This window comes from Centroberyx affinis, unplaced genomic scaffold (assembly GCF_046629955.1).
Source record: "Centroberyx affinis isolate AG114_WGS23_722 - 3 ecotype Tasmania unplaced genomic scaffold, CSIRO-AGI_Caff_v1 ptg001486l_1, whole genome shotgun sequence".
NCBI classification, from domain to species: Eukaryota; Metazoa; Chordata; class Actinopteri; order Beryciformes; family Berycidae; genus Centroberyx; species Centroberyx affinis.
Genome location: NW_027279952.1, coordinates 259,729 through 277,286, shown reverse-complemented (window position 1 = coordinate 277,286; position 17,558 = coordinate 259,729). Strand labels below are relative to the sequence as shown.

Below are 17,558 nucleotides of genomic sequence, written 5' to 3'. Positions count from 1 at the left end.
TCATTGACAGTATGGTCTTTTTATTCCCTCCAAATGCATTTTCTGTGCATGTCGTGACCATCTCTTTCTGCTTTTATTTTGATGGAAATATTTGAGAATGTAAATAAGATGTGCTTAGCAGCTTGCATGCATTGATAATCAATCACTGACAGGATTGGAGAACTTCATAAACTGTGGGTGGTGATGGAAATGACAAGATTCCACTTGCCACAGCTGCCTGTTAGCATCCGAAATCTAAATCTTTCCAATAAATGGCCAATCTGCACAACCACAAGTCTTTAATCACACACTATGGTTCACTAGTCTAATAGCAGTGAGAAATCACACTTTACCTCTGTTCTGGACCACATCATACACACTGGAGGTAAGAAAAGGCCCTAAGTGGCCCCTCAGAGACCACATCCTCTAGTTCTACTCCCAGGAAGAAAGCAGCCTCTCCTTTAATCTTTTCACCCAGCCTTGTACCCAGCAGACAACCAAAGCTGATTGCATCCTCTTTTCCCTCCACACACACACACACACAGACACACACCAACAACTCTATCCTTCTGGCCCAGATTCATTTCTCTTCGATCCACCGTTGAGCGAAAAAAAGAGAAACAACCATCCCTCTAGCGCCTGTGTTTATGTTTTAATGGTTTCTCTGTCTTGATTTATAGAAAAGTAATGATATTTTCATGTATGCTGCAGCTATTATCACCGCCGTATTGGATTGGTGGAGGCAGTGTGTGTGTGTGTGTCCGCCGCCGCTCCAATCTGCATATGGGGTTGATAGATGGATGAGATGCCCAGACAGGTCACCAATGATGCCAGATCTCCCCCTCATTAATTATAGATTCAGTCCTGGGGGCAAAACAAGGCGAAGGTATCGAGTACATGCATAAAGTAGTACATTACTCTGAATTGTGCATGTGTCTCTCCATCTCTTGTTCGCCGTAATCTATCTTCATCACCTGATACTTGATCAGACCAATCTGTCACAGATATAGGTTTCGAGGCTGGCGGGTTCTGTGTTGCTCCCAAGCACGCTCACGTCATGAAGTAGAGGATTTGGTATAGCCATGCCGTGGCCTTGAGGCTGCACTCTTGGCAAGGAGGTTGACTTGAGAGACAAGAGTCCTCTTTTATCAAGTAATCGATCGGCCCAGATCAAACAGCAGACGGGCAGCATAGGAGAATCAGCTGCTGAGCCCCGCAAGTGATATCCCTATCCATCCCTCTTTCCACATTAACAAAATGAGCCTGCGGGATAAGTGACAGAGCCGCTGTGCTCTAATGCCCCAGCCTGTTTCTGTCTATGATAAGGGGCTTGAAACAGAGTCGCCAATTAAAGCCTGTGCCCATCTCCGCCACATGTGTACATATGTATGCCTATCAGGCTGCTGAAAGGAGTGGCCTTTGCCAGCCACGGTTTTGTGTCCCTTAAAATATTTTATTGGTTGACAGCTACAGCTATAGACCAAAGTTGTCACTTTATTGCATATCACTTCACGACAGTTTCAGGCATTTCTCACGCTCACACCTTTGTTCTTGAGTGTCATAATGTCATGTTTCAAAATCTGCGCAGTTTTACAATGCCATATATGTGACATCTTTCCAGGAAGTGTCATGTTTATTTAAAAGTTTGGGAAATCAAGTACCTCAGGACTTAAAGGCGTATGTTCTGAATGTCATGTTACTATTGTGAATATGTTTTAAATCATATACCAAACAGACAAACTTCCTTCTACTTTATCCCTAGGGTAAGACTATTGCCAATGTAGGAAGCCAGTGAGATTTGTTACTCAATGGAGGTGCTTGAGATTCATACCATGACGATGGTGCAGGTTTCTGACCTCTTGACCCCACCACAGTGCTTTGAGTACTGTTCCTGGTCTGGGTTTGAGCCAGGCGTAAACTGACACCACAGCACCAAGAGGCCCTCGTCACTCAGAGGCATTCTGTAATTACAGAATCCCTCTACCATCAGGCATAATGTAGACGATGCACATGTGCCTGCACACACACACATCCAATCTCCTGTGGCCAGATATCTGATAGTGAGCAACGACCTTCATTTGTATAGGAAACTTTGAAAGTGACTCCGGTTAAAAGGGGGGAAAAAACAAAAGAATTCTCTTAGATTAAATTAAAGAGACTTGAGCTTAAATCTTTGAAGCCCACAGCTAATATAATTAATTCTAATTAGATTCGCTTTTAGCTGCCCACAAAAAAATGACGTGGAATAAAGAATCTGCCTGACTTGTTTTTGTGTGGTAATGCAATCATGGACAAGGGCCCTTTAAAAGTGCAGTGTAATGAAGAGGGTTTGTGTCTAGTGTCTCAACCTTACATACTGTAGCGGAGGAGTTGAGATGGAGGATGCAGGAAATGATGTTTAATGGTGATGCATCATGGAAGGAGTGCATGGACAGTGTGTGTGTGTGTGTGTGTCATGCGTTGGGATTTGACTGTTTGAACTTTTTCAAACATACAGTATGCGAGTGCTTTAAACCAACTCATCTGGACGAGCGCTCTCATTTTTCCAGCTATTTCTCCTCCCACTGCTAGTCGTAATAAAGTCACTCAAGTTTATAATATCTTTTTCTTTTTTTCCAAGAGCTAATTCATTAATAATCTAATCCAATGAGCAGGTCATTAGCCCACCCTCGTCCACTCCCTCAGGGTAAAGGCAAACACACACAGTAGATAGCGGAGAACTCATTTCCTCTACACTCATATCCTGTACTTGAGATTCTCACAGAGACCAGGACCGGCGGATGCCTTCACGCCGCGTCGAGCCTGACAGAGCCATACTTGGTGTTGAGACTGGATGCATAATCATTTACATTCAGCAGTTTACCGTGCTCATCCCGCCATAGTTGGAGTTCCCTCTCATCTGCTGATGACCAACACGCCTTCCTCGCCGATTGTCATCAGTCTCTCTCGCCGATGGCTAGACTGATTGTGTCTAGGGAACTTGTACAAGCAGGTCCTGCCGGCTCCTGCGTTACTGCTGGGATCCTGAAACGGGACTCGCTTGGCAACTGGCAACCCTTTAAACCCGAGTGTCTCCTGGCTTGTGTTTACCATTTGGATGTGGCCCCGTTGTCTGAGAGGCCTCCGTGTTGGCATGGGCAAATGATGTCCCGCAGTTGCTGCAGACTTTAACTGTGCCTTTCAGTTTTTTTTTCCCGCTGTTGGCACTGTGTTATTCAGCAAAAGGGACTGACTTATCTTTTGTGTTGCCTGGCACTGGTATTCAAGTTGACTAATGTTGCCTTAATTATTGGCTGCCTCTCGCAGATCTCTGTCTTTCTATTTCTCCCACACTCCCTCCCTCCCCTCTTGGCTCGGCCGGCTTTTGTCCGTTTATAATGTTCTTAGCCAGTCTGCAGCTGTAGAGCTCGACTCTCCCTGTGTCTCCAGCCGCACTCGACTGACCCACTAATGGAGGGGTTGTGTGAGGAAAGGCCCGAGGCAGCAGAAGGACTGTAGAGCTGCGGCTTAAAACAACCCGCCGCCGACAAACAGCGCGGACCTCCCGGGGAGAACAGCTTTGAGGAAAAGCACCAAAAAACCCTCAGTCAAAGGAAAAAGGAAACACGGAATAAGGCCAGAGTGCGACAGCATTAGCCGAGCATGGCGGTAAACCTCTGCGGCTGAGGTACATTCCTATGCCCTAAGCATCTCCAAACTTTATTTTGGAAATGACCCTGAGTGACTTTGGACATGATGCGGTACTTTGTCAAGATGCCATCATAATCTGAGAAGCTGCTCCTTTGAGGTTTTTAATGCTGTCCTTGCTGCCCGCTACTTTGACCTTTCCTTTCAAGTGATAGTACAGAGTCTAAAAAAGGATGCTACCTTATACGTCAGTGACAACACAACGAGGCTAATGCAGACAGACACAGTCTAAGCTTTATTCTGCTTGTCCTTTGCTATCCGTATGATTGACAATTATGAGTTTAGGGATTTATTTTAGGCCATAGGTTTTCTGTTTTGCATAAAAAATTGTCAGATTATAGGTCTGAGTTAGAGGTTTAACGTGTTTATTTGTAACGTGACAAAAACGAACAGAAACCATAAACACATTGGCAGCCTCTGGGAAGCGGAGCTGTGAGAGAGCATCCGTGCATGCCTGGATGTGTCTGATGCTTCCCTGAATGTTGTCTCCTCTAAACCCGAGCGGTGCTTTTCCTGTTTCTGACGTCTGAAATGTTTCGGCCACGGTGCAAAATCAAGTTTCAGCTTGCACCAACCACAACTCCAAAACTATTTTACCTCGGCCTTTAATCCCTTTGTGTGTCTTTGTAAGAAGTGACAAAGTGGACTCTCCTTGACATAACCAGTGTGGCTTCTGTGTCCATGTTGGCTTGCAGCAGAATGTGGCTGCACACCATCAGCCTAACTGACGGGCGGAGGAGAGCGTGGGTATGACCTGAGAAGAATGCCCTGGTGTGTGTGTGTGTGTGTGTGTGTGTGTGTGTGTATGTATGTGTTTGAGGATCAGGGAGCAGGGGTGTGCGTGTCCACCCCAACACTTTTCTAGTTGCAGGAACATTTCCATTGTCAGGCGTTAATCCACAGTGACTTCCCGCCCCCCCTCTGCCCTTGTCCCAGCGTCCCCAGGGAATCTCTCTGATGTGCTCTCTCTGAAGCACAGTGCTGGTATGCCGGCCGGGGGCCTCAGCAGAGGACCTTGGCTGTGACCTCCAGTTTGGTGGGTGCACATACAGGGCGGCAAACCTGTAGATATTAATCTGTGAGTCACGGTGCCAGGAGGAAAACGGATGCAAATCATCTCCATAAGAAATCTGTCCATATCATGCTTAATAGGTATTGGATGAGTTTTGTGCACTGATGTGAAACTGTTGGTAGTTTTGCTTTCACCTGGGTATTGAACTCTTTGGTTCGAGTCTATGCTTTAGTTTCAACCTGTGACACCTACTGCTCTACTGCAGAACATGATGCAGGCCGGTGGAAAAGAGTAAATCAAAGGGATACACACATCCACCTCTTTCATGGTTGATGTACTGTATGTTGAATTTATCATAAAGAGTGTGTGTACATCGGTGTGTGCATTTATGAGCATGTGATGTGATTCCGTACTGCATGTGCAGAGAGACGAATGGACAGAAAGTAAGTAAATACAAGAAGAAACTGGAGGAAGAAGGTTGTGTGCACTGTTTTGTTATCTGGGCCACGTTCGGCTCTGGGGGGTTCGGTTCCTGTCTTCTGTCCTTCAGCAGACACTGCTGGGAATCTGCAGCCCAGGAGAGAGCATGAAAGAACCGCAGCAGAGGGAAAGACACACATACGTCTTGTCTTGTGTACAAATCATAGCTCCACTGAACCAATAAAAGCACTGATCAAGAGTCGGTTTTTCGCTTGTTGCTGCCAAGTGCCAACTTTTACAAGTAGGCATCCCATTAGTTGCAGCATTTCAACAGGCTAGTTGGCAGAGGCCAGACGAGACCGAAAGAGCTGTGACACCCGGCCCGCATCCCCGATTGCCTACAAAAGAGGATGATGCTAACCGGAGACAGGAAGCTTGTCATCCATTCCTAACAGGCCTGTGATATATCGGTGCGTTGTTGTCCTGGTGACACACAAATGCACATCAACATTGGCAGCGTGGCTGTGAGCTTTTAGCCCACACATCCAACACAATGCTTTGATCAGAGAGACACAGCGCTGCAGCTAGCCTCACTCTGAGTTATAGGGAAACCATCGCTGAAGTCACATGACAGCATGAATTGCTTTCCATTCTTACCATTCTTTCCGTTTATTTTCTGAGGGAAATGAGGGCAAAGTCTCAGACAATAAAATGTTACACTTGTCAACCAGAAACGAGGGTAGGTCCGATTTGTCTCAATACAGGCTAGAGACAATGTTCCTGGAGGAGCACTGATAACTCATATATATGACTGACAAGTACATTTTCTACTACTTCAGCAAAAGACATTGAAATCCATAATAATACTGTTCTACTCCTGTTTGTGGATTATATATAAAGCTTAGAGGTTAAACAAAGGGCTAAATTGCTTGTTACATTTTTTTCTGCACACACCGCTACTGTTATGTTGCATGCATAACCACAAACCACAGTGGCTTGCTGATTTCGAAGTTCACCATTCACTTTCAATTTCCACTTGCACAAATTGTTTCTCGAATCGTATTACAGATCATAAAATTGTTGGTTTGCACCCCTACTAAAGAGGCTGGTAGAATTACAAATTTAGGAATAAATGAAGTTAATAAAGATTAATTAAAGAATGGGTTTCATTTTATTTCTGTGATCTGAGTAAAACATTTTACTGTGTCTTTGTATGCAGCCCAGGCTACAGTTTGAGAGCACAATGGTGTGCATGATAAGCCAGCTACACACTCATATCTTTCAGTACATGTGAATGCTATGTACATTTACACTGACCTTTTCTATTGTCTAGGCTTGATAAACTTCCAGTGCACTCACTCATTTCCTAAAGTGCCAACAAAGGCCCACTGTGGCATTTTTATCTCAGTGTGGTTTTGACAGGCTTCATATGCGCGATGCACTCCGCCTCACCCTCACACTGCAGCGCTCCCCGCCGCCCGCCCGCCTGCCTGGTTGTGACTCATCTCTGGGGTCGTGGCATCCCTTCCCCCTGGGAAGCCGCTGTCCTCCAAGACCTTGGGAGGAGATGATGAGTGCAGTTGGAAATAGCACATTACATTTAACTGTAGCTAACCAACCAACCAACACACCAATAGCAACAACAAGTAGAACATCACATATACTGTACATTGTAAGCCAACCAGAATCACATGTTCAATGTAACTGGAGCTCAGTTGTGTACATTAATTTAACCCACAGATGCCCCAAAAGCATTTAGACCGATCAAGCTGAGCAATCATTGTGGAGAAATCCCTGACTTGACGGGAAAATGAAGTGCACTTACAGCCTACTGTATGTGAACATCCACTGCTCCTTCCAGCTAATAGTTCACTGGGGCAAGCCAGTACCTGAGCTATTGACCACACTGAGCCCCCTGACTGCCAGCAGCCACATCAGCCTCTGTCTTGTGTCTGTGTTGTAATCAGGACTTTCCCCCCATAGGACCTGGCCGCCTGCCACCATTACAGCAGAAGACACAGCGCCTGATTTATTGTATTGAGTTGGCCCAAATAAGCAGACACAGTCCATTACACTAGTGCCATTAGAGTAGGAATTGATCCAATTTGATCAATTAGGTCCCCAAAGAAGAGAAGGGGGGGGGGGGGGGCTGGACATCCAATAACACGTCAAAATTCTTCGAAAGAATGAAGTGGAGGGCAAGTCTGGGTTATTTTATCTTGGGTAAATGTCTGTCTTTTGTGAGCCAGGTGCGCTAGCCTTTGTGTAGAGGCATTGTTCATTTTGCCCGCCTTTCAATGCATAGAGATTGTTGTGTAAATGTTGCGGCTTGCCGAGGCTACTGGGTAACGCGGGGTTGGATCAGTCCCATGCAAATCTCATCAAGCAAGGATAACCCTGAGTTGACACGCCAAGCCACGTTCTGAGAAACCCCCTCACACACAACTAAGACCTTGTGCAGAACAGTGGAGATTACACAAACAAAAACCCTATGCAGCGATGGCTGGGATGTCATGCAATGTCTCCAAAACAAGGTTAAAGTGTGTCTAATCCTCTGGTTTTATCTTTGGTAACAGCACAGTGGAATGCAGTGATGTGAATTAGTTGTATGCACTGTGCTGCTGTGGTTTGAGAGAGGCGGAGCAATAGGGTCACACCTCAGAGGAGTGTGTGTGTGTGTTTTCCCTTGTGGTTGGTTCAGAGGGTGAGGGTTCAGTGATTACTCATATCTTTGTTCCTCATTCACTCTGTTTCTCACTCTCACACGCTTTCTATCACATACACACACACACACACAGACACACATCTCCTCACTAAGAGCCCAAGCCGCGTCGATCGATTAATCTGAAACCTTAATGCTGTTGGTTTAAATGAGATGTATGTAGCCTGTCATTGCACCTTTCACCCCCCCCCCCCCTTCTCCCCAGGGGCCCAGACCTTGACTTGGGTCAGCCTGGCCCTGTACATGCTTGTGGAGACAGCCATCACCCCACACACACACACACACACACACACACACACACACACACACACACACAGACACACACACACACAAGCTACATCTAATTGCCCCTGAACGTTGGCCTATCTCTGGTATGAATATTCATCTCATTTGCATACCAGTTGCAAGCTTCTTGCAGCACTCTGAAGGTCAGGACAGAGAAGCAGCAGCATTCAACATTTTGAATTTGTTGAAGTGTGTGTTTAAGGTCTGCCAAAAAATGTCAGGCTGAAGCAATTAAAGGCTATACCCTCACCCATAACTTTCTCCTTCTCCTTGTAACCTTGTCATCACATTAGTGTGATTCACAGCCCAGTTTTGGCCTCCTCTGCACCGCCTCACCACATGGATTCACACACATTATATAAGCCTCACAAGTGCTTCCTGATACGGTCCCTAAACTATGTGGCTGCCTGCCCTCATATTCATCGTCTCTTCTCTCTCGCTCCCCTCCCTCCCTCCCCTCCGTAGAAGCCGTCTGGCGAAGGCCGGGACCTTGACGAGCCGGGAGAGCAGACGACAGACGGACGGACCAGACTGACAAACGTCTGCGGCGGCACAGCGGGCAGCAGCATGGCGTCGGTAGTGGACTACTACGCCGGCAAGAACGTGCTGATCACGGGAGCCACGGGCTTCATGGGCAAGGTGCTGGTGGAGAAGCTGCTGAGGTCCTGCCCCGAGGTCAAAGCCCTCTACATCCTGGTCAGACCCAAGGCCGGCCAGTCCATGCAGCAGAGGGTCAGCGACATGATGAAGTGCAAGGTAAGGGACAAATGTGCACTCGGGCGTAATGTGTCATAGAGGTTTTACTATATTTGTCTGGATTTAATGCAATAGCTGATTGTGTGAGGGGTAATTGCTTCTAATTTTAAGTGTTGTTGTCTCTGAGTATCCTGCTAAGATCGGTAGCGGACTTTGAAACACTATTGTCAATAAGTAGGAAAAGGAAGCAATAAGAAAAGAACAACTCTAAGAGAAAGTGGCAAACCTGCTTCTATCAAACCATTACAACAGCAAACTTAAGGTCTTCAGCCCAGGTGTTATGTATTTTGACATATTGTCTAGTGGGCTATTTATTCAAATTATCATTCAAAAGTTGGTGTTGCGGTATATATTACAGAGCCATAGAAATTTGCCTGTGAATTATAACAGCAGCAGCTGTTGCCATGGTGAAATGAACTTATTGACCTCAGAAGAGTCCAATTGCTCATCGATAAACTTTAGGAGAGAGAGAGAGAGACAGACAGAGACAGAGCGAGAGAAAACAGGGGTTTGATCTGGAAAACTAAGTCGGGGAAACTGAATGGGAGGTTGAAAATGACTGGAATGAGAATAAGAGGATGGATCAGAGATGAGGAAGAAGATGAGAGGGATTGGTAGGAGAGGGGTTGGAATGAAAGAGACGGATAAGGGAGAGAGGAAGAATTGGGGGCAGGGTGAGAAGATGAGAGAGAGAGAGAGAAGGTGAGGAGGGAGGAGGAGGACAGGACAAAGTCAGAGCACAGGCAGAGGAAGATGAGAGAAAGAGGAAAGGTAGAGGGGGAAGGGGGATGAGAGGAGCTCCAAATACAGTGGTGTCAGCTATATCAGGCGGAGCGGTAAAGCATGACTCAACAAAAACCTCCAAACTATGTTGGGCTTAATGAGGACTGAAGGATTGACACTGGACACGTATTGATGTGCTCAGAAACAGCTGCTGCAAGCCTGTGGTTCTGTTCTGTTTGGGTGTTATTGGCCTCAAACTGTCAGAAAACCCAACAAAATAACACTGTATTCCCCTCTCTTTTTCTATCTCTCTAATAGCATCTATTTTTACTGGTCTCACAGAATCATTGTGCTGCATTCATTATTTTACACATTGCTATGACACCGGCAGAGCAGCTGTTTTTGTTTCTGCCCGATATGGCCGTTTTTTAAAATTTGCCCCCTAATTTAGCCCCGCGCTTGTGTTTCTTAGTGTTTCTTTTATTTCCCCCTCCATCTGTCAAGGTGAACCCGATGCCTCAGCCATCCCCATGTTACACAATACATCTCTCAGCACTTAATTAGCTCGCTCCGGCACAACAGTAGAAGCGCCAGTTAACAGCACCCTGTAATTTCTCCACGGCAGAAACGGGGAGAGAGTGGGCGAGAGAGAGAGGAGCAAGCAGGCTGATTTTTAATTCAAACGCCTTTTCGAATGCACGTTCCCTCCTCTGCTGTGGCTTGTGAGGAAGAATAGAATAACTAACAGTGATAATCAAACGGTTCTCTCCCTCCCGCTTCTGTATCCGCTAACATGTTAGCAACAGAGCAGAAAATGGGAAGCCTAACGAGGCCAAAACAGAGGAGAGAGCACAGACTCAAGGTAATTAAGTAGAAAAAAGGTGGTGTCAAAAGTTGCCGTATCCCAGAATTCTTTGCATTTCGTTCAGAAGGTGTCCTCCACATGGGGAATGATTAGAAATCAGTGAACCTGACATGGTCAGTCTTACAAAATATTAAAATCTCAACATTCCTATTGCATATAAACTGACTGACTATCTAATGTAATTTAGCTACTATTCAAGTATATAAACCACTTCATCTTCAACCACTTTCCCACTTCATTTATCAACTGTAAATTTGTAAATGTAAATTTGTAATATTTCTCTCTCTCATCATATAATCCTAATTTATCAGTGTATTTGCCAACACTCTAAAAGCATCCACTATTAGGACACTGCTTTGATGCTGCTCCTGGTACAGACTCACTTGTGCTCGGTCTGCATTCAAAAGCGATGCCATTAAATTTCCATGACCAAGCCTCAAGTGCCAATTGGTATTCATGCCAGCCCTCAGGTCAGCATTATTCTATTCAGAATCAGGATATTTCATCAAGGAGAATAGTGGTTTTGCCTCTCTGCCCCTTTCCGCCTCTTTTCATGCGGCATGCCCAAATGGCCTCTCTTCTCTTCCTTCTAGCCACGGCGGTATCATTCAGACCACCTGTTGCTAGGTAACGGCCAACGACCTGTCCCCACCGTGTTTTAAAAGGATGCTATCAGGGGAGCTGCCCCGAGCAGGAAAAGGACAAGCGGATAGGAATCTCATTGTTCCCTATGCATCTCCGCAGCTCCGACTTTTAAAGCACCGTCTGAAGTACAGAGCGATTCGGTGGCTGCTTTTATTCTGCGGGAATGTTTAGACGCCCGCAGCCCCTTCCGTGGTGCCGGGCGCTGAATGGCATGTCAGGCACTCGGTAGATGTAGGCCTATGGGGCAGGCAGGGCCTCTCTCCTGCTCCTCGGCATGCCTTTCCCGCCCACCACCGGACTGTTGAACCCAGCAACAGTCTTATGCTCGGTCTCTCTGGCTGCAAAGCGTCTTCATATGCGAAGGCCGGCTCTGTAGCTGCAAGGGGATGGGCTCGGGGATGGGCTCGGATCTGGGTGGGAGAGGTGGGAAGAGGAATGCTTTAGGTAGGAAGGGGAATTGTGTGGAATTTTGGCTACAGGGCAGGATGCTGGATGGGGGACGGTTTGGTCAGTGTTACTGTAGAATGGCTGTATTGATGATTGCTTCGGAAGCTATTCCACACATGCTGATCAGTGGGTTACGGCAGCTTGGACCCAGAAGGCTCTGTCTGATGCTGAGTTTTGTGTTTGTGTGTGTGTGCTGACTGCTGCAGGATCATCTGAGACATTCCTTTGCCACAGTGCACCTCAGCCCAGATTCTGCCCCACCCAGCTCTCCCTCATCAGCCTCCTTCCACCCATCCCGCCTCCTATCACAGCCTCCTCTGATTAAACTATGGCTACCTGCCTTACGCTGTTCTACAAATGCACTGTCAATGGTTGCCAAAGGGGAATGTGGCTGAGTGTTTGCTCACAGTATTTGTTCAAACATGTCATCTAATGGGTTGGAGAGCAGTTGGGCAGGCCGGGTGCCGAACAAGTCGCCTATTGAACAGATGCTGTGTTGTTGTTTCTTTGGCAAATACGAGTCATCTCCGCTTTTGTCCTCTTTCTTTCTTCTTGCCCCTGCTCCTTCGGTCACCCCTGTTTGAAATAAAGGGTCAGTTTGTGTGAAGACAGAGCGAGAGACAATGTGCGCTGTGGTTGTTTTGTTTCAGTTTGTGTGTGTGTACAAGAAAAATGCAGCCACAGGCAATGTTTACTCCATACCTCTGAGAATTGTTCATTGTGAATCATAAAGATTATGAATTGCTTGTATCCCCTGTGATCTAGCTTGAGCCTTTCCCGTCTTGCCTCACCAAAAACTCCAGTGAGAGTCAGTATTTCTTCAACAGTGTTGACTCATGCTGGTGTGGTCCGCTTCCTTCCCATTTCATCTCCCCTATCTTGGCATGTCAAGTCATGACACGCCCGCCATTGACTCACTAAAGATGAAGGGCAGGGCAGAGTTGAAATAGACTGTAGGACAGAATGAGGCATGGGTGTTTGTTACTGTGTTAAACATACGCCTATCATTGTAAGTGAGTTCTTGTATCACAGTAATAAACAGTTCATGCCTGGAATACCAGTGTCTACTTCAGTTCAAGCTGTAGTATGGTGATGTCACTGTCGATGCAAAGCAATTAGGCCCCGCCCCCGCACATATTTTCCCTGTGCACTGTGGCTTGGTATGGGAACAAGAGGGTAGGTTATGAATTGAGGGAGTGTTAGTAAATGTGTTTCTACTCAAATAGGCCAGGACATGGGAACTTAACTTAGCTGGCTTTCAGCTTATATATAGATATTCATCATCAGCTGTACAACTTCAATGAAGATTACTATTTTGGGGAACTGTGGCACCAAAGAAGTCTCACTACTCTACTGAATTTGATGCTGATGAAATATTGGTGAAAGTGCAGATCATCTTCGTTAAGCTTGTCAGTCACTTCTGACTTGTGCAATGTCTTCCTTTTCTGCTGGAGATCATATGTGTTTCTAGGAGACTTGGTATTGCAGTTATAAATTATTGGTCCTGGTGCATATTAGAGCCCCTCGGATGCACAGTAACATACAGTGCAAGGGGTTCATGCATTTATATGGATAGTTGCAATTACCTGACTTTGAATTTTCTTGCTCTACTGTGGTCTTTGCTATATGAGCAGATCAAAAGTAAACCCTAGAGAGAAAACTGCCCGCTCTGCTCCTCCCATCATTATGGCTGATGTGTGTGTTCACAGATAATGTTTGTCGGTGTGAGACTAGCATAATGAGAGGATGTTTGTGCCAGACAATGACGTATGCTCTGTGTGCAGTGCATCTCAACCCCCTCATGCCCCGTGCTTTGTGGTTTGCAGCCCTCTGCCCATATCAAGCACTGATCCAACATGACTACATCGTTGTATTGATTTCCTCTTGTTTGCAACCAGAGAGAGGTGATCTTTCCAACAATATAAATATTCAAGATGTATTGATTCCTGGCCCTAACAGGCGGTGCTGTGTTTCCACTTGTGGAGCTGATGAAATCCTTGCCTGAATTGTTAATGTCAGCGCAGGCACACCTGAAGCATCTTCCTTTCAATCCTGATGAAAGAACGGGGCCGTCCTTGACCTGCTCCGCTCCCATCCTGCCCCGCGCTCCTGATTCAGGCCCAAAAGCTAAATCCTGCAGTTAGCGTGTGGCGGTGTGCATGGCAGCGTGTCTAAGGCGTGCCGAGCTCTGTTTAAACAGCAACTTTTACAGATGAGAGGGAGCGGGCTGACTTTGGGCATTTGTTACGCCTGAGTCCCACCCAGAGATGGGGACTTGGAGAGGGAGAGGTTGCCGCTGCCAGCCTGGCACAGTGCTGCTCCTCATTTGCGGCTGGTTGGCATGCGGTACAGGAGGCGAGCAGGCTGAGAGGCAACCAATAGGCCTCCCGAGTCTCCCCAGAGAGAGGGGCAAGGGGGAACCAATGCTTTTGCGTATAATTAGGTCGCAAATTAACTCCAGTTTGCGAAACAAATTAGCACATTAAACGTTGCTGGTTGAGTCATTAAGGCAGGGCTGACACATGCGTAGTGAAGAGCCTGTTCTTCAGGGGGCCACTGTAGCCCAGTGAAGTGTCCCCACAGTGTATGGAGAGCCTGCCAACCACGTTTCTCTCTCCGCATCCAGATGGTCCCGCAGCCATCTGTGGGAGATGCCCCTCTGCTGATCTGGTGTGATAGTTTTTACCACAGCGCCATTGTTATCAAGAGGTGTATTCAGGTCCATCAGTCAGGGGTGAGACACTTCACTCCTCTACTGTGTGCTATCAGACTTCATCATGGTGTACAGAAAATCATTTTGTACAATGTATGACTGTTCTTTATTGAGCACTATCTACTTAATTTAAGAAGGTTAAAAATTCTATTGTGAAAATGTAGCTTTCACTATGAACCTTCACACCATAGCTGTGAATTTTCACATTACTCCCACAATCCCCTCCAACATATTCAGAAAGAGTCATATGCCATTGCAGTGAATGTGCCATGGGACTGTACAGAATGCGTATTAAATCAGAATCTGTAATAAAAATGCACGAGAAATTTTTTTTGACTGTCCATGTTTGTGAGGACTCACTGTGTCGCCTTGTGAATCACTTTCATAGAAGCAAAAACTACTAGATCAACTATGGAGCCTTGGGGAAAGACCTTATGGCAATTTGTCAAACTCTGATAACCTGCATGACTAAACTTGAAGAGAAGGGGCAACTTTGAAGGACCCATAATTTAATTTCTCTGGAATTCTGGTATTGGGTTTAGTTTGATAAATGGTGAACACTGCATAAACAGCTGGAGGAAAGGCAAAGGAAGTCAACAAATGTATCTTCATGAAATATGGAAGCTTGGACCCTTAGGGCTTTACTATGGGGTTCGGAATCGACTTGTCCCTGTATTATCATTATTATTATTTGGCCCTTTAGATGTGTGGGTGTGTGTTTGCGTGTATGTGGGTGTTATTGATCTGGTCAGGATGAATGAGGCCCTGCTTCATTTCCGCACAGGGGGCCGAAGGTTGGCAGAGGCTCCAGGGCCCGGTGGCAGGACAGATGAGAAGCTGCTCTCCATATCAGAGAGGATCATGTTCATCAAGATTACAACAGCCCTGCAGTATCTCTGCCTTCAGATAAACCCTGAAACCAATCTGATAGAGAACACACACATTATGCACCATGCACAGCAGCATCAGCCTGCTCACAGGGTGTTGCCTTTCAGACATAAGTGAAAAGGGATGCTTTTGCACATTCTGGTGTGTTCTGTTTGTGTTGCACGCACGCTGGCAGATGGACAGCACATGATTGATTTGCTCTGCTCTATCACGATGCCATGTGTCTGTACGGTTGCTGCAGTGTGAGAGGAGCTTTCCGTGTAATCTCTGGGTTTGATGGCAGCAGCACTCTGACCTAGGCTCTTATATTATGCTCGCCTTTGCATAGCATTCCTCAGCCTGAGCTTCGGTCTACAGAAGAGCCTGAACACCTCACCAATTATCTTCATGGCCCCGAATGGTCGATACAACTAGCTGTTAGTCTTGGCATCAAGCTCAAAGAAGCAAAACGCAGATTTCACTTTTCTTTACTGATTCCTTGCAGTTTTTTATGTGAACGCATGGGCCATACATATCATAAACTGTCTCATTTCTGTCCGTTTGCTCTTGGAGGGCAATAAAATTCTCCTTGGCTCAGCAAGAGGTCACTGTCTCTAAAAGGCTGGAATGCGATGCCATCGGCATACCGAATGCCGAGCACAGAAATTCTGCATTTGCTGTCACCGTAAACCTTATTACTCTGTTGATATTGATCGTCTCAATTGAGTTGTGTACAATGATAGCCCAGAGCCTGGCACGAGAAAACCCTCCATTTTCATTAGTTTGCTTTGATGAGCTGCGCCCTGCATCCTTAAAGACTCCCCTAAGCTCTTAAGAAGCTGTGGGATTCAGGGTTGGATAATTTTGAAGAGAGCTGGCATCGTCTCTCTTAAGGGGGATTGTTCCTTGAATGTAACTCTAATTTATCTGTAATCAAAGTTTACCTCGCAATAAAATCTATACAAAGATATATAAAACAGATCACTGAGTGCAAATCAATTTGCGCATTTTAATTTTTTTAGAATAAGAATCCTACATCTTCTTGCCAGAGCTTGCTTGGCATCCAGATGCGTCCCAACGGACATGCAAGACTCAGCATTTCAAAGACAATTATATTTAAGTGTAAAGTTTATGAGACTGTCTCATACAATTCATCTGCCAGCTCAGACCGTAAAGGTTTTGGATTTGTGCCCGGGTGCAATTTGGAAATGTGTAGTGACACGGGCTGATTAACTCTGTTTTTGAACCACCGGAAGACCGCAAGGGAGGCGAGGACAGCGAGTGAAGAGGAGCGCGGACGAATCCTTTTTCTCCTTAGCAAACGTACTGACAGCCCCAGGGATTCGTCATGTCTGTCCTTCTCCAGAGCTTCCCATGGGACTCCTCATGTCTCTGTCTTCTCCCCAGGGTTAGCATCTCATCCTCAGCCTGAACATGCCGCCCCCCCTCCCTCCCTCCCTCCCTCCCTCCCTCCCTGGAGCTCTTGTCAGTTCAGCAGAGGGAAAAGGAAACCTCGGCCTGGTATCTGAGATGTAATGATGGCTCCTGCCATCCTCTGCCATTTAGGGCCTTTACTGCTAATGCTCATTGTCGACGGTGCTGGAGGAGTTTTAGTCATTATAATATCCTTAGTAAAACTGATTTTTTTCCCCCTTTTTTTTTGGCAGTAATCCTACCCACTTCCTATTATTCAACTAATTTAGACAGTGCATGTCAGGAAATGGAGGTCAGCGCTGAGGGTGCAGCCGTTAATTGCTTCTGTCTGACATACTTTGGCAGACCTTACCTAGCTACTGTAAATTTTCCGGCCTGCTCGTCCCCGATTGGCTGTGTCCGGCTGACTCAGCAGGGAGAGGACCAATGGTGGCGCAGACCCAGCTACCTGTCAGACTCCAACCGATGTTGCCACAAGAGCAGGAAGACGGAAAATTTGCGGAATGTGTTTTGTGTTTTTCAAACCCAAGCACTTAAAGCTGTGTCCCACCAAAATCTGACAGTGGTTAACTCCACTCCGCAGCACACAAGTCCTGCTTGGACCCACCATTTATGAGGACCACCTCCAAAAAGATGAGGCAGAGTGGGCTTTATGGTACCACTACCCTCAGGGACAATAGCAAAGGGAGAGAACACACAACAAACTTGTTCTTGTTGCTTTGCCCTCGCTGTTTCTCACTGTATTTGTTCCTCTTCTACTTAGCCTTTCTCGCTTTCTCGGTCTCTGTCATCCCTTTGCTCCGGGGTGCAGCTCTCTGTGAAGGGGGCTGTGAAAGAACGGAGCCCAGTTAAAGGGCAGTTAGTGAGAAGAGAGGCTGTTTAAATGGCATCTCGGGTTGCTGGGCTGAAAGGAAAGTGCCATTAGTGTTGGGTTTCTGTGCAAGTCCACAGAGCGGCTGCTTGGAGCACTCTGGACGAGGATTTATTGCCCCCGGGGTCCTTA

General features: G+C 46.4%; 1 protein-coding gene across 2 annotated transcripts in view; it reads left to right on the top strand.

Annotated features, from left to right (window-relative positions):
* Window positions 1–17,558, top strand: part of LOC139650393 (fatty acyl-CoA reductase 1) — a 41,725-nt gene that overhangs the window by 8,225 nt on the left and 15,942 nt on the right. For both annotated transcript variants that reach the window (XM_071527045.1, XM_071527046.1), the window contains exon 2: window positions 8,571–8,861. In XM_071527045.1, the coding sequence (XP_071383146.1) occupies window positions 8,571–8,861 (291 nt within the window). The remainder of the gene's footprint in view (window positions 1–8,570; window positions 8,862–17,558) is intronic.